Below are 18636 nucleotides of genomic sequence, written 5' to 3'. Positions count from 1 at the left end.
ACGGAAGCAAAAACCCTTTCCTTTACCCCTGATGGTAATTAAATCTTTAAGTAAATCCCACGTCAGTACACTGTGATCACTGCCACCTAGTGGTTCTTTAATCTGCAAATTCCTAATACATGAATGATCACTGCTGATAACCAGATCAAGAGTATTACTTTCTCTGGTTGCCTCTCGAACATGCTGCTGCAGAAAACAATCATCCAATAAATCCACAAAAGTCTGACTAGTGTGTGAGTGCCCAACCCACAAGTTCCAGTCAATATCTGGGAAGTTAAAATCCCCCATTATAAGACATTCCGATTTACTAGCCCACTCTATTTCTCTGTACAATTGTTCATTGTACTCATTCGAGTCATTAGGCCTATAACACACTCCTACTCTAATTTTTGCTTTCACAGTGCTTATGTCACACCAAACTGACTCAACAGTGCACTGTTCATCTATATCTGTTTCTGAATGTGTGTAAAACTAAAATTATGGTGATTGGTGATAATCTCAATACCAGTAAAGTGAAGGTTAATGGGCAAGATATCGAAGAAGTTAATGAATTTGATTACTTAGGGTCAAGAATAAATAAAAATAGTGACTGCTCAAACGATGTAAAGAGATGACAGTCAATTGCTAAAACATTGGTTGCTGATCTGATAAAATTATAGAGATATCATGATCTGCCCCTAAAGATGAAGCTGAGAATCATTGATGTGAACGATGGAATCTGAAAAGAGTTGACAGGAAGAAATTTGAGGAATACTGTGTATTTCTTACTTGGATCGAAGAACATTTGAGTAGATATTGAATAAAATTGGCAGGCCTAAAATTCTTCTTCATAGCATCAACAAAAGAAAACTCAAGTTTTTTGGTCATATAGCAAGAAGGGAAAACTTTCTGTTGAAGAATATAATGGAAGGAAAAACCGAGGGGGAAGAGGTGCAGAGGACGACCTGCAACTAGGTGGAAGGATGGGATCAGTGAACTTCTGGGCATGACACTTTGCGATGCTGCTCTTATATCACATGATCAATGCAGTTGGAGGAATTTGTTGGTGACCACAACAGCTCCTTAGGGAGTTATGTGACTGGAAGAAGACCATGTGAATACCTTTTCGTTGTGACCAATGATTTAAATTAACATTATGTAATAAGATGGAAAAAATATACCAGCAGCAAACAAATATAGTTGTGATGCCATTAAGTCTTCTATAACAGATATTAGTATTTTGTTGACTACCATAAGCTTTAATTACCCACCTTGCACCTGTGTGGTATGGAGTGTATTAGATTCTTGATGTACAGTAAACCCCCGCTATTCGCAGGGGTTATGTTCCTGAGAAATGCCGCGAATACCGAAAACGTGAATACTGAGTTATGGCTCCCATAGTAATAAAGGGGTTCCATTCCAAAGTATGAAATATATAAGAAAAACTAGTCTAAAATTTTGTCTATGTATGTATTATATGTACCTTCATAATATGACTATATACATAGACAGTACATAGTGAAATGCAAGCAGAAGGCTTCGAAATGAAAATAAGAAACAATTTAATATTAAATGTAATATTTATTAGAAATTTCAAACAAATCTTTCAATCCAGTACCTCTGCTATAACTAAAAAACCTATCCCGCCAGTGCTATCACCAGTTTCACTAAAGTGTTGATAAAGGCGTTTTGCCTTTTCGTGAATGATGAGTGAACTTAAGGGAATTTTATTTTGAGTTCGGTCTTCTATCTACAGATTTAAAGCTTTTCCATTTTTTCTAATTTAACATCACGAGTTACAGAGAAAATTTTTGAAGTAATTAGCTCGTTTTCACAGACACTACGGCGGATTTTTTCTTCCGATTTCTTGATTGATCGTACCATTGACATTGATTTTATAATGTTTTGCCACTGAGGAGACACTTTCACCATTAGAAATTTTGTCTAATAACTCAATTTTATTCGCTAATGTCATCACCTTCTTTGATCTTTTCACATTTCCCTTGTTATTCGTAGCCATATTTTTGTAAGGGTTAAAAAGAACTTGTCCACAATAAAGTCACTTTCTTCCATTAACACACTCGAAAAAGTCTGTTTTACACTGCAAAATGGTAGATTTATCACTTTTGTAAGCATATCAATTTATAAATTGATAAATTTATTCAATTTATCAGCCTATAAATTTATAAATTGATAAATTTATTCAATTTATCAGCATATAAATTAAAAGCAAACCATGAAACCTTCCATGACAAGCGCATAGCACATACTGAACAAGGATTAGCGAGAAACATCCACGCCGCAATTTTGTCACCCCTCTCCCCCCACCCACTGAGCGCTGTTTTGACTGGGAAAGATGATTTTTGCCACACCCATGTTTTTTTATGGTGGAAAATGTTCACGGCAATTTAAAATTCACATTTTTTTAGGTTTCATTTTATATTAAATCAACGACCGCGAATAGCGGGGGTTTACTGTAATTCACTTTTTAGTTCATGGTACCAAATAATGAATAATGGTTTCTTCCAATATTATTTTCTTGATGGCTTTTTAGCAGCAATTGCTGTCTCATAACACTCAAGCAGTTTTCATTTGAGTTCAAATTGGGACTATTTCCTAGCCATAATAAGGATTGGATATTGCAGTCCTTCACAAAATCCTTGACCTAAAAATTAAAAAAAAAAATGGATAAAGCAGACAGCATTTGAAACAATTTAAAATTAGCACAATATAAATTGTATTAAAATAATTGTACTAATGCCTAATGTTGAACTGATGTTATGTGCAGTATGGCAAGGCACAGAGTCAGGTTGGAAAACAATTTTTTGGAAGAGAAATTTTTTCTGATTAGCAAAAGAGTCTCCTTTAAAATTTTTGTGTAGTAGTTACTATTAACAGTAGCATTTACAAACTGTATTCTGTTATATTTGCCCCGTTGGAAAATTACTTGGAGATCAACATTTAAGAAACTGTAAGCAGATATTTGAGAAGCTGAAGCTGTTTGTGCAGGGTAAGGTTTCTCAAACTGGAAGGTCGAATGCAATGTGCTATCATCAGTAAAACTATGGATAGGATTTCCAGCCAATGGAAGAAGGTCTTTAATATATGAGGAAAAGAGTGGGAGAAAGAACCGAACCATGAGGGAATACCACTATTAGTATAGAACAGCGTTTCCCAAACTGGGGTCCATAGACCAGTTCCAGGGGGCCTGCGAAACGATGGTCGACCATATATATGTTTATATAATATATGCATATAACATATGCATGTTATATATAGGGATCCGTAAACTTTTTTTTCTTCTTTTTTTTTTTTTGCTTTTTGAAGGGGTCCGTAAACTTTTTTGATTTTTGAAAGGGTCTGTAAATCTCAGTAGTGTTAGTTGTCTGACGGCAGCAGGGGTTTCTCTCATCTCCGCAAATCTCAGTAGTTTGGAAACCACTGGTATAGAAGAAAACAGAGCTATCGGTGAGTGGTCGGAAAGGAAACTGGATACCCGATTACAGAAAACAGTTGGCAATCCATAAGATGAAAGCTTATTTAAAAGACCTTTATGCCAAACACAATCAGAAGTTTTTGAAATGTCAAAGGCAATTGCTTAAATTTTGCCAAACTTTTCCGTTGAATTTATCCATAGGTGGGTAACTTACATAAGCCAGTATATCACCAGTGGATTGACACTGACAGAATCCTTATTGGCAATCATTGATTAGATGAAAGCTTTCTAGATAGTTTAGGAGTTGGTAACTGATGGATTTCTCCATTACTTCAGAAAGAGTAGAAATAAGTGCAATATGACAATAATTGGATGGAAGGATTTGTCACCCTTTTTAGGAACTGGGTGACAAATTAGTTTTTAGGAACTGGTTGGAAGTGGATAAGCAGAAAGAAAAACATTCAATAAGAAAGTGTAAAAAGGTGACACAGAATAGGAATAAGCTGAGAATTGCAAGTTTTGTGAACAAGTGGAGAAATACCATCTGGACCTGGAGCTTTCTTGGCATCAAGATTGTTCAAAATTCTTTAATCTATAGCTAAAATAGCAATAGAACCGTCAGATTTTAACAGAAGTGGGAGTAGAGATGGGCAAAAGTGACAGCCAATAGCTTTGGCAAGAGACCAGAATGCTTGACCCATTTGGAAAAGAAGCAAACTTGTAGCCTGTTGAAAATCTAATGCGGACTGATTAATAACTGCTTTACAATTGTTGCAAACATTGGTGTAGGTAGAAAATTAACCTGGAGATTTGGATGGAAGCCAATTGTGATATGCAGCATTCAACCTTGGAAAACCAAGGTTTAGATAAAGGACGAGAATTTAAGAGTGAGTATGGAATAAAGGATTTCTTCCTTACAAGAATAATTTCACTAATATGATCTGAGCAAATATTGACATCAGAAGATTTAAAACAGTAATACAACCAAAGAAAAAAAAAAAAGAATAGAAATTTCACAGATCATCCCATTTTACATTCTTGTAATGCCATACAATATGAGGCTGAAAATGGCCACAAGAGAAAGGCTCAATTGGAGAAGAGACCACTACAAAGAGAGATAGGCTCAGTTGGAGAAGAGACCACCCGTAAGTTGTCATCTGAGGTGCCCAGAGGACTGTTCGCCTTGACCCTGAATTTGGGACGGTCAAGAGTGTTGGCTGTTTGGTTAGGATTGTCGGATATTGTGATAGGTAAATCAACAATCTGTGCAAAGTCATTAGTAATTGCAAAAGCCTCACAATCGTGGCCAGCAGGGTCCTTGTGACTAGAAAACATAAGCCAGCTGGAGTTGTGAACGTTAAAATCACCAAGGAAAATTATCTCACTGTTAGGAAAGTTGGCATGAAGAAAGTCATGTTTCAAAGAAAGGAAGTCAAAGAGTTCCAAGTGATTAGTGGAGTTGGGAGAATGATAGAGGCAACAGACGAATTTGACAGAGTGGAGTAGAGAGATTTTAATCCAGAGAAGATCAAAAAGAGGAGATTCCAAATTACTTAGTCTCTGACAGGGAATATCAAAGCGGACATGTGCACAAGTACCACCTTTGAAGCAAAAGGTATTGTACTGCAAATAATTAGGACAACTGGAATGAGCAATGGTTGATTAACTGATAATACGAATTCTGTCAGAAAAAGTAAGTGGGGCTTGGCAGACTGTAACTGGAAATTGAGATTGGAACTGAGACCACGTATATTTATGAAATGAACGAGGAAGTGTTTGGGAGGTTTTGATAGTATCACAGATAAATCAAATTCCATTAGTTTGACTATTCATTGTGTATTCAGTAAATAAAGTAAAAGTACCAGGGGGAAATTTATGATTGTAATGAAATTCTTGTATATGGTGTGCACACAGCAAGATAATACCCAGTTGCTTGACATAACATGGCTTCAACAGTGCCCCCCCCTTCCCACATACACCACTACTACTCAGACCATTGTTGCTGTTTGGCAGCTAGATAGTCCATCATTAGCTAGATCCAATCTTCCTTACACAAAATGTAAAGAAGATTGGATCTTACCATGATGCCCATCATAACCTGAATCATAGTGCATGATGGAAGAGATGGAGGGTTGCAGGAGCTTTGCTCTGGAGACTAAACTTGGGTTTCATCACAAGCCTCCAATGAGCAAAGTGATTGTATTGCATTAGTTGATGAGAGAGTCATCTACCACATAGTATATCCTGGTAATACAGAGGGGCAGCATTCTTCTGTGTGGTGTGCATGCCACACCTCGACCTCTGTTTACATTGGTTCACACCTGGTTGGTCACCTCCAGTATACCAGATGCCATATTTCAGATTTGCACACAGAGGTTATACCCAAGGTTACTACAGTCCCACCATGAAGGTGCAAGCAGAGGATGTCTGTCCCAGAATGAATGGACTTTGCTGAAATTTGGTCCACTTGAGTCAAATATCACCTGAATATATCGCTTTCAGACTCTCAGGTATGACCATGGGTGGCCTGCAGAAATTTTTTTGTGGGGGGGGTCAAATTATACTTGCACAAAAGTATAGAAATGGCTCAGAGCAGGACCGCAAAGCTGCTATGCAGCCCTACATGCAAATTTTTAAGTTATTTTGTGAAATTTTAAATAAAAAATTCGCTATTTTGAAATGAAATTAACCATTTTTTATTTGCTAGACCTCTTGTGAGAAAAAATTACATGAATTATATTAAATTTGAAAAATCCAGGGGAGGAGGACAAGTGTCCCTCTTCCCCTTACTGCAGGCACCCATGGATAGGATAAGCCCTGGCTTGTCATACCTGAGATAATGTCTGTTGACAGCCTCAAGTAAGTTCCTTCCATATGGTCTGTGGAACTTGCATGATGATCTCAGAGGCATAGACACTTTACAACTCTGTCCTGTCCTGCATTACTTTTCCATTTCATTGCAGTTCTAGATTTTCTTTCAACGTCTTTGGTCTCACATTTGTTTTTGATTAGCTTGAGAGATGACTGGTTACAGTCAACTTTTGCAGCTATATGTTGACTAGAAAAGCTCTTCAAATATTTAAAACATTCTAATTATACAATTGCATAATTATAATCAGGGACATGCTTAGCTAATCTACCAGAGCAAACAGTTTCATGCTGTATCCCCCTACAACTTAAAATTTATTCCATTTTTCGACCCCCTAGCAGAAATTTTCCTAGTGCAAACAGTTCATAGTGTGATTTCAACAACTTACAATTTATTTCATTTAATTCATTTTTACATTCCTAGGAGAAATGTGCCAGGGCAAGTGCTCCATTCACCCATGCCATGGTATAGCCCTGATTACAATAAACTTATTAAGTAACAATATAAAATAATTCATTGAAGAGGCCTCTGGAGTCAGGAACACTGCGATTCATCTATAATGCTACTAAAACACCAGGTGGGAAGGAGCAGCAGTGCGTAGCACACGCTTTTTGATTAGACCGAGGTTTGAGCTCGTCACCACCAAATACAGAGGATGCGGAAAGGTCAGGGAATGACCACCGCATATCCCGGAGCAGTGTGGCCTTAGTTGCTAATGCTCCTAAAAACCAAACAACAAACAAACAGCTACTAAAACACTGACTCAAATCAATAAAATACCTTTATTAAATAAATATACTGACTGTATAAACTGTATATTAAAATAAAATAAAATAAGATGATATTATAACAAGAATGAAAAATAAAAGCACTAAAAAGATGTTTAAAATTACTAAAAACCACTGAAACCGTGGCTTTCGGCACCAGCGGCTGCCTTCATCAGCAATAATGGTTACAGGTTATCCAACAATCTATATATGTACACCTATGCATCACCAGAAGGTATGCAACAAGAGCTATGGCACTTGCATTCGGTCCACTTCCCGTACATTGGAAATGGCACTGGAACAAACCATTCCAAAACATTCGTCTCTCCCTAGGATAAGGGCTTCAAAGAGTGGATGAATAAGACAGCCCTTATCCCTATTAAGACTATAGCATCCAGACAAACATATCCTTAGACTATCTAACTATTTATGGAAATTTGGAAAACCAGAAATGGTTAGAGAGTCTAAGGGCTGTCGTATTCATCCACTCTTTGAAGCCCTTATCCTAGGGAGAGACGAACGTTTTGGGATGGTTTGTTCCAGTGCCATTTCCAGTTCCAATGTACGGGAAGCGGACCGAATGCAAGTGCCATAGCTCTTGTTGCATATCTGCTGGTTATGTATAGGTGTACATATAGATTGTTGGATAACCTGTAACCATTATTGCTGAATGTACTAGCTGATGAAGGCAGCCACTGGTGCCGAAATCTACAGTTTTAGTGGTTTTTAGTAATTTTAAACATCTTTTTAGTGCTTTTATTTTTCATTCTTGTTATAATACTCTATTTTATTTTATTTTAATATACAGTTTATGCAGTCAATATATTTATTTAATAAAGGTATTTTATTGATTTGAGTCAATGTTTTAGTAGCATTATAGATCAATGATAAAATAATAAATAAAAGTACTCATCTTATTCATTACATTTTTATTGTAATATATAAAATGCCGACCAAGCTAGCCAGGTGGGTAAAGTGCCTGCCTGGCAACTCAAAGGTTGCGAGTTTGAATCCCGCCTCGGGCTTGTTTATGCACCAACAACTAACTAACAAAAAAAAAAAAAATATATATATATATATATATATATATATATATATACACACACACACACAGGGTGATTCACTACCAGTGTGACAAACTTGCAGGAGGTGTAGGGAGCACAAAGACGAATCGGAATCACATAGCATTGCAGGGTCCGAAATGTCTTCGTCATGTGGTAGAGGACGTTGAACAGGAGGTCGCGTGAACAGTGATCCCGCTGGAAGTCAGCATTTGTGAACCAGTTCCCGAGGCAGTAGGATGGACAAGTATTCAAACGTTGAACTGGCCGACATGCACCTTGCGTATGGAGCTGCGGACTGTAATGGGTGTGCTGCTCTGCGCTTGTACCAGGAACGTTTCCCGCACAGGCATCTTCCTCATCATATGATTAAATCGTATGATGAGAAGGTTACATGAGACTGGTTGTTTCACGAGAGGTATCATGAATCGAGAGCAAACGATGAGGACGCCAGACAATCAGGAGAATGTCCTACGTCTTGCAGAAGGCAATCCGAGTACGAGTACTCGAGCGATAGGCCAACAATTGGGTATTTCCCAATCCACTGTATGGAGGATACTGTCAACAAACCAAATGAGTTCATACCATCTGCAACGCATCCAATCATTGGAGCCTGCAGATTATCCACTCCAGAGGACTTTTGCTACTTGGTTTCTTCAACAGACACGGTTCGCAAATGCTGACTTCCAGCGGGATTGCTGTTCACACGACCTCCCGTTCAACGTCCTCTACTGCATGATGAAGGCATTTCGGACCCTGCAATGCTATGTGATTCCGATTCGTCTTTGTGCCCCCTACACCTCCTACAAGCTTGTCGCACTGGTAGTGAATCACCCTGTATATAAAATGTAATATCAGTTATGAACCCAACTTTGAAATTAGTTGATCCTGGTATTTTTACTTGGTGTAGGCCTACATTTAGCAAAATTAATAGCCAGTCAATATATATAAAATGAAAGTATTTTAATACTAAAATATTTTATGCAAATATATCTTGCAAGCTGGAAATCTACTCTATTTTACACAGGTCCTTAAACTTGGCATTTGTATAAATCTTCTACAACCTAATCCTCACCAGTAATGAGATGCAGCTATATAACATCAGCCAAACAAGTTTTGGCCAGCACAAGCTTCTGATAAACAACCTTACTGAGTTACCCCCTTTTTTTGTAACTTGTAAATAACATCTAAGACCTGAGTCCCATTTATGGGTTGCTGGCCCTTGGCAGATAAAACCACTGGCTTGCATTATGTTACTATATAATAATCTTATATAGAGAAATTGGTGGCGCTCCTGTGGATTTGCAACTTTGCACTGTTATGGCCAATATTATCATGGAAGAATTGGGGATTCGTATATCAAGTGATATTTTCCCTATCCTATTCATGTATGGAACATCTAGGAATTCTTGTTTTTGAGCTTGATAGAGCCTCATCATATCAACAAGTGACCACATGAAGTACTGATGTGTATTTTTACTGTAAATTAGAATTATTCAGTGTTAATAGTATTTATACATCACAATTTCTGTTCATTTTTAAAATTTTATGTCTATTAACTCAATAAATATAATTTAGGTTTAAAACAATAATGCTGATTTAGAAAAATATATACAGTTTTATATTTAAGATACTTTTCCATTAAGTGCTGCCTATATTTCAGTATAATGCATTGTCTCATTTCCATTATATTATAATGCATCAGAATATTGTATTTTGTCAGGAATGTTGCTATTTTAGAGACTTTAAATAAATATTTTAAAATTTTTATTAGGCATTGCAATATTTTTGCTGGATAGATGATATGATAGGCATTTTTCAAAACTTGTGTGAGTTTTACTTACTGAGCCATTAAATGCTGTGTAAGTTTATATCTACAATCAATGCAGACATGGCTTAATCAAATGAGCAAGTTAGTGTTGATTTTTACCTTAAATAATAATTAAAGCAATAAGTAAATTATTAATCCATATAATATATATATCACAGTATATATATGGATTATTAATTTGTTAATTAATCATTAATTATATTAATTTTTTGGTGAAAATAATTTAGCAATATGATTTTTTGGCTAAAATCTCATTCGTTTCTATTCATGTTCTTGTTTTCACTTTTAATACAGAAAGTCAATTGCCTTTGAAAAATGCATTGGAGAACATACTGTATGATCCACACATTGCATTTGGACTTTACTTCTATAGACCTGTGGAGTCACTGCAAGTCTTACCATGGGCAGGGAAAAAGTTTGAAAGTGACAATATTATTAAATTTATATCTGTTGACAACAGGAAAAGAGGTAAGAGTGTCTTTATAGTTTTGTTTGTTAAATTTTGCAAAATGCATCGTTCACACAAATTATATTCATCTTTTGATGGACTGTGTAATATGTTTAAATTTATTATTATTATTTATTGTTTTTTTTTTTCCAGAAAATGATTTAATTCGAAATTGTTTTTAGGACAAAGAAGCTAGGTAGTGTTCAAAACTGCAGTAATCAAAGAATGTACTAGCTGAACAGTGGCTAAACTATGTTGTGGACACTGATCCTAATTGGATTGATGACAGGAAAATAGCATTGTGTGTAATCCAGCATTTCTCAAACTATGTTCAGCGGAACACTAGTGTTCCACGAAAAATCATAATTAGTAATTAAAAAAATAAAATAAATAAATTTTGCATTTTGTAGCGTACACCACTTTTGTATCGTTATAATATTTAACATTTTTTTTCGGTTAATATACTGGCATAGACTAATAATCAAATAGACCACGGAACACTTTATTTTGGTGGGCTTTGCATAGAGAAGTATGTGTAGAGGTAATGACACCTACGAAAAAGTAGCAATATAGTGATCTAATATGCCATTCGTATGCAATTTAGCCTGGAGTACACGGGTTGAAGGAGAGGAGGAAGCAAACCGATATCATAACTAAACTCACTTCCTTGTATAAATTTTTTTGATAATTATTAGTATTTCAAAATATTATTACTAAAATATCTGACCATAGATTTGTGGTTGAAAAAAGGAACTTTAAAACGAGAAGCAAAGTACTTCTAGTAGTGTAACTTGCTCAATGAAAACAAACACAATATTGTCACACTTCAAAGTGAGGATGAACAATTGCAGCCTTTCCTTCCCTAGAAATCTGAAGTGAAAAAACAGGAACCAACTAATAAAAGACCAAAACGAAAGTATAATGACAGTTATTTGAATTTCAGCTTTACATGTGTTGGAAATAAAAATGCTCCTGATGCAGTGTGCCATATGTAATAAAATATTAGCAACAGTTCTTTGGCTCTCACTAAACTTGTGTTGCGTAAGTGTTCTGTGAACATGTTGTGAGATGAAAAGTGTTCCATGACTAAAAAGGTTTGAGAAATGCTGGTGTAATCTATTTGTTATCCATTGCCATAGACTGTAACGTATGTGTGTCTAAACTGAATCGAGCTCTTAGCACAGAAATGAATGCCAAAGAATGATAAAAAAAAAGTAAACTTAAATATCAGGCTTATATAGCCCACCAACCCCAGAGCAGCTAACAGGCACAGGCAACTGTCTCTACTGCAATACGTTGGGGTTGGAAGTTGCTCTAGTTTTGTCATGTCACTACTGCACATATTGGCCTCTTCACTAATGAGAATCGTCACATATAGTAAAACTTTATAAATTCTGCAATAAAATCCAGCACATTAATTATGAAAAGCTTACATAGAATTCGCTCAAGTTCTGTGCTTTATTGAATGTTTGTTGTTGTTTCAGCAATTGTTTTCCAAAGTTATTCATACTCTTGCTATATGATTGGATGATTTACTCATAATCAAACTGTGATTTCATCTCTAATTGTTTACTAATGAAAACTGGCTGTTGCCATTTATACCATATATTAGCATTAGTAGAGGAATACAATGCAAGAAAGCAAGCTTATGCAGCATCAGTTAAAAAAATTAAAAAAAAAAAAAAAAAACCTCCAACTACACCCCTCCATTTGTTCCAAATGCTTGTCATCCTCAGCCTTAAATTTATTTAGGTTATCAACTTCCACAACAAAAGATGGAAGTCTGTTTCACCAATCAACTATCCGGTGGCTAAAGGCAAATTTCCACACATCTGTTCTACAACTGTCTTTCCTCAATTTCAATCTATGCCCCCCTCAAGCCCTTAATTTGAGCAAGAGGAAGAATCCCATCAGCATTCAGCTTGCTCATTCCATTCAAGGCCTTATACATCTCAATTAGATCACCTCGTAGGTGCGGTGCCTACTCTCCACGCACTGCAATTTGCAGACCTTGAGCCTTTCTTGGTAAGAGCACCACTTTGGTCCCCTCACCAATCTTGTTGCCTTTCTTTGTACTCGTTCTAGCAACTCTACATCCTTCCTAAAATGAGGCCTCCAGACACAGTACTCTTGAGTCCTGTGTCAGGTCACACAGAGACAAGGCGCCTCCGTAGCCAGGTGGGAAGGAGCAGCAGTGCGTAGCACACGCTTCTTGATTAGACCGGGGTTCGAGTCCGTTACCACCAAATACGGAGGATGCGGAAAGGTCAGGGAATGACTACCGCATATCCCGGAGCAATATGGCCTTAGTTGCTAATGCTCCTAAAAACCAAATAACAACAACAACAACAACACAGAGACAATGGTCAGGTGTAACCTGACCATTGCCTTGTATAATGGGATAATCACCTCCCTGTCCCTGCTAGCAAAATTCCTATATATCATTGACAAGACACCATGACCTGCCCTGGCAGCCTGTCTGCACTGCTCAGCGAACTTCATATTTGATTGCACAAATATCCCCAGGTCTTTTTCATTTTCCACTTCCCTGAGTGTAGTACCATACAGTTGGTACACTTCTCTTGGGTTATTGCTACCTGTATGCAGTACTTTGCATTTATCAATGTTAAACATCAGTTGCCACTTCTCAGCCCACTTGCCCAACTTATCTAGATCCAGTTGGAGTATCATACTATCTTTATTGTCATTAACAACCCTGCCGACCTTCGTATCATCTGCAAACTTGGGCATTAAACCTGATATACCTTCATCAATATCATTGATAAATATACAAAACAACAATGGGTCCAACACCGAACCCTGGGGAACTCCACTAATAACATTTTACCACGAAGAGCAGTGTCCATTGATTACCACTTTGTCGTCTCCCACTCAACCAGCCCTTTATCCGTTGTAGCAACTTACCCTTAATGCCATACCTGTATCCTATCCAATTTGTATAGCAGTCTTTTATGTGCAACAGTATCAAAAGCTTTCCTGAAGTACAAGTATATGATATCAAAATTATTTTTCGCATTCAGTTCCTTTGTGACCACATCATAGTATCCAATCAAATTGGTCAGACAAGACCTTTTAACAAACCCATGCTGTATCTTAACTATTACTGCAGTCTTGTCTAGATGATCCTGCAATGCTTCTTTAACCAGTGATTCCATTATTTTCCCCAGAACACAAGTTAAACTAACAGGTCTATAGTTACTTGTCACCTTTTTAACTCCCTTTAAGGTGAATTGGTGATACATTTGCACACCTCCAGTCCATGGGGACCTCACCTGAGTCCAAGGAAGCTCTCATAATTATGGTTAAGGGTTTGCTTACTTTCTTTGCTGCCTCCTTTAATATACCTGGTTAGATCCCATCCACCCCAGGTGGCTTTTTTGTTTAACTTCAACAATTTCCCCTCCACTTTGCTCTCAGTTATTACAAAATCACTTAACTCACTGTTAGAGTTTGATAAACCTCTGGCACTCCCCTCATTGAATAACTCCTCATGTGTGAATGTAGGTGCAAAATACTCATTCAGTTTATCAGCTACCTGAGCATGATCATGAATAGTCAACCCAGCTATGTTAAGTGGTGCAATCTGATTCATCCTTTTCCTTCTAGAGTTTACATAAGCAAAGAACTCTTTGCTGTCTTTCTTTGCATCCTTTGCCAAAGATTTCTCATAATCTGCCTTCGCCTGCCTAACCTCCTTTGTGACTTGATTACAGACTAGCTTATATCTTCAGTAGGCTTCTGTGTAACCTGATACTTTATATGCATCCCATACATTTTTCTTCTCTGCTACGAGCCTCATTAATTCATCTGATATCCATTTAGGGCTAAACCTTAAACAGTATTTCTTAGTTGGAATGAAAAGCCTAGTAGCCTCCAAAATTAAGTCCCTGAAGGCTTCCCATTTAGAATTCAATGTTGGTATCATTAACATCAGTTGATCCCCCTGTACAGAATTTAAAAACTGTCTGAGACCCCTGTAGTCACCTTTACTAAAGCAAATGTCCTTCCCTTTAGCCTTGATAGTAGTTACATCTTTAAGTAATTCCTAAATTAATTACATTGTTGATCACTATCACCCATTGGTTCCTTTATCTGCAAATTCCTAATGCATGAATAATCGCAGATGAATATCATCTGCTTCTGAGACAGCAGGACAGTAAATCAACACTAGAAAAGAAGACAATAGTCTTGAAGTTGATTTGTAGCTTGGCACTCACACAATGTAGTAAATGATCCCTCAGCAAGAAACAGTATTTCTTCCATCACTGCTTATCATGTTGGTCTGGTCAAAGAATTTATTAAAGCATTGGATACTCATGGTGATGCCTTCAGGCTTATAAAATCTATGTTTTCAAAATTGTCTAATGCAAAAATGAAAAGTAGCATATTTATTGGTCCCCAAGTTAAGATGTTGGCTTCACAAGGACTGGTAGATAAAATGACTGGTGCTGAACAAAATGTCTAGCAGTCATTTCACTTTGTAGTAAATTTCTTTCTTGATAATACTGAGAGTGAAAATTACAAACTAATTGGCAAATTGATTGAAAATTTACAGAAAAATGAGTTGATAGATTCAGGCTGCTTTACTTGCATGTTCTCCTCTGGATTTTTTCAGATCAAATCGGGACAAAAGTTAGTGATGAGCATAAAGTGAAATTCCACCAGGGCATTGTCTGTGTAAAGGAGGTACCAAGGAATATGGGATGAAGCTATGATGGGTGACTATGGTTCTTGGTTCAGGAGTTATTACACTGACCACAAAACATAAAGCTGTTCAAATGTACATTTTTTAAGGATTTTTTTTTTCTTTTGATTAGCCTTCTACATAAGCATTGTTAATTAATCAAATATATTATTTATGCATATTTACTTTCCTTTCATTTCTGGGCTAACCATTGATTCTGTACAAAATCTAAGGTTGTGTTCAGAATCAGCATACCCAAGTTCATAAATATCGATGATCTATCGAACTTTTGCAAGTAGAGATAGGGACGTGATAATCCCATTATATAAGGCTTATGTTAGACCACACTTGAAATACTGTGTTCAAGTATGGAGACCGCACCTAAAGAAAGACATCGGGCTTCTTGAAAGGGTGCAAAGACGAGTAACTCGCCTGGTGAGATCGGCAAAAGGGCATCCTTATGAAGAAAGACTTCGAATATGTGGGTTGCAGAGTTTGGAAACTAGACACCTTAGAGGAGATTTGATTGAGGTGTTTAAGGCTCTGAGAGGCTTAATTTTCAAGATTATAAATGATTATAAATCATTTATAATCTTGAAACGAAATTTTCAAGATTATAAATGATGCTAGAACTAGGGGACATAAATTCAAGTTACGGGGGGAAATGTTTAGATTGGACTGCAGGAAGTTTTATTTTAGCCAGCGAGTTATAAATTACTGGAATAAGTTGCCTTCATGGGTGGTAGAGGCCGACAGTTTGGGGAAATTCAAAGGTCATCTGGATAGTACTTTCGGGTAAGGGAAGCGCATAGGATGATAGGTTTAATTTCCTTTTTTTTTATTAATTATTATTATTTTTTTTTTTATTTTTATTTATTTTTTTTTTATTATTTTTTTTTATCTTTTTTTTTTTTTTTTTTTTTTTTTTTTTTTGGCTGGTGCAGCATAAGCCATAGGCTTTCTTGCACCATGCGGCCGTTACTAATACCAAGAAATTCAGATAAACATCTTTTTGAAAATTTGTTAGATAATATAATCAGTCACTACCGGTTCTCTGAAAGAAAGTAAGAGAATCTTTGTCAGAATGAGAGATGCTTTTGATTCTGTAACACTAAGAAATTGTAAGTTAAGATTACTAGTAGCATTAATATTGTTTTTGTTTATTTAAGTCAAACAAAATTAAAACCAGACATTTGTCTCACATCTCAAACAATATTAGCTGATACTTCTGCAAAATACTATACTTAAACATCAATTTTTTTTTTTTTTTTTGGTAGTTGTTGGTGCATCGGCTTCTGTGGCCATAATGCACCTCCCAAGGTTTTTGCAGTACTTTGATCCAAGCCCGAGGCGGGATTCGAACCCGCGACCTTTGGCTTGCCAGGCAGGTTCTTTACCCACCCGGCTAGCCCGGTCAGCTTAAACATCAATAAATGACCCATTTAATATATATAATTAAAATTAATATTCTGTAAATTTAATTACAATTTCCAGAATGTGGCATGATTTGGTAATTTCATAACATCATATGATTTTTATTAGTACTATGGATTTCAATTATGAGTGGATGGTTCTTATGCACTACAAATAATATTTAGCTATGGCCATTATGTCATGCTTTCATAATATCATTATTTCATTAATATTTTTATTAAGTTTCAGAAGCCACTCGGAACTTCAGTAATATCATATAAGGATATTGCTGACAGAAGTGGTAAAGCTCATATGAAAAATATTCATGCATAATTCTGAAGTAGTGTAATAGTCTCTAATTCTCCCCTGTTATTGCTTTTCAGCAGTGAGTGCTGAAAGGAATTAGCAGAATACAGATTATGTATATATTAAAGAACATTTTATTTTATTAGGATCTCCTGATGGTCTATCTGGAGTAGTAATCCAGACTGCCAATACTTTCAGTTGGCAGAACATTGAAGAAGATGAAGAGATGGTCAAAAAAGTCTTGTTTAACAAGGTGAAATCCATCTTTCCAGACCTGCCTAATCCAGATAGATTCATTCTAAAGAAATGGAGGTATTCCAGGGTAATTGTTATCTTTTAACCTATAGGAACTTCAGTATGATCCTGTTTATGAAAAAGTTTATTTAGGATTAATTTATACCAACCACATGACACGATGTTCCCATCTTTCACTGTATTATTAGATAAGTAAACTGCATTTTTAGATAAAGAATGGATATGGAACTAACAAATTTAGTTCCTGTATAGTAGCTGTGATTATTTATAATTACAGGCATACCTCGGTTAACGTTACCTCTGACAACGAAGCTTCGATATAACGAAGTCGGCAATTTCAAGCCCCATTTAACATAAAAAAAAAATATTCCAGTTTAATCACCTGAAATCTAAACAAACTGAAGAAATTACGGAAACCTTTGGGGCTTCTCGTGGTTGGTTCGAGAAATTTAAAAAACGGGCCAGGATTCGTAGTGTAAAATTAACAGGAGAAGCTGCAAATAAGTTTCCAGAAAAACTAAAGGAAATAATTGAACGTGAAAATTTTCCAAATTTGGTGTTCAGTGTTGACGAAAGCAGTTTGTTCTGGAAACGGCTACCAACAAAAAGCTTCATTTCTATTGAAGAAAAATCAGCTGCTGGGTTCAAAGCAGCCAAAGACCGTTTAACGTTACTCTTTGGATCAAATGCCTCTGGCGATTATAAATTAAAATTGTTATTAGTTTACCATTCAGAAAATCCGAGGGCGTTAAAAGGTAACATAAAAATGAATTTACCTGTAATATGGAAAGCAAATAGAAAAGTGTGGGTTACCAAGGAGTTATTTACTGATTGGTTTGTTAACCACTTTTGTCCTGAAGTAAAACGGTATTGTCAAAAAAAACAACTTTGAAGAAAAAGCTCTTTTGTTGTTAGACAATGCTCCGGGACATCCTACTGATCTTAACACGTTGGACACATACATTCCTGTCAAAGTTGTGTTTCTTCCAGCAAACACAACTTCCCTGATTCAACCATTGGATCAGGGAGTAATAGCATCATTTAAAGCTTATTATCTGCGTCGAACATTAAGCAGTTTAACTGAACTAGAGGATAAAGAGGAAATGACAGTTAAAACTTTTTGGAAAAACTACACCATTAAAAATGCAATTGAAAACATTGATAGTTCTTGGAAAGAAGTCACTAAGAAATGCTTAAAGGGAGTTTGGCGCAAAATATGGCCAGAAGTTGTACTAGAAGAAGAAAATAACACCCAAGAAATTAGAAATGAAGTTATCCAGATGGCTCAATCAATAGATTTCGAAATTGTCGATGAAGAGGATGTTAGAAATTTATTGAATGCAGAAGATGATGGTTTTTCAGTGGAAGATTTAGAAAACCTTGTTAGCAACGAAGACAAAGATAATGAAGACGAAGTTAAAGTTCCTGCCGAAAAAGTGTTAACAACCAAAGATTTAAAAAGGTGCTTAAATGACATTGAAAACGTTTTAAATTTTTTTAGTGAAAATGATCCTGATTTAGGAAGAAGTGTTATTGTTAAGCGATCAGTGTTAAATGCAATAACTC

General features: G+C 36.2%; 1 protein-coding gene across 1 annotated transcript in view; it reads left to right on the top strand.

Moving 5' to 3' along the window:
- The window catches only part of LOC150083717 (renalase-like), a 58096-nt gene that overhangs the window by 28625 nt on the left and 10835 nt on the right, over window positions 1-18636 (top strand). Inside the window, exons 5-6 of the mRNA XM_090378581.1 lie at window positions 10238-10411; window positions 16962-17137. Of these exons, the coding sequence (XP_090234707.1) occupies window positions 10238-10411; window positions 16962-17137 (350 nt within the window). The remainder of the gene's footprint in view (window positions 1-10237; window positions 10412-16961; window positions 17138-18636) is intronic.

Source organism: Mastigoproctus giganteus, chromosome 7 (assembly GCF_048544385.1).
Source record: "Mastigoproctus giganteus isolate SK-2022 chromosome 7, ASM4854438v1, whole genome shotgun sequence".
NCBI classification, from domain to species: Eukaryota; Metazoa; Arthropoda; class Arachnida; order Uropygi; family Thelyphonidae; genus Mastigoproctus; species Mastigoproctus giganteus.
This window is presented reverse-complemented; position numbering and strand designations above follow the sequence as displayed.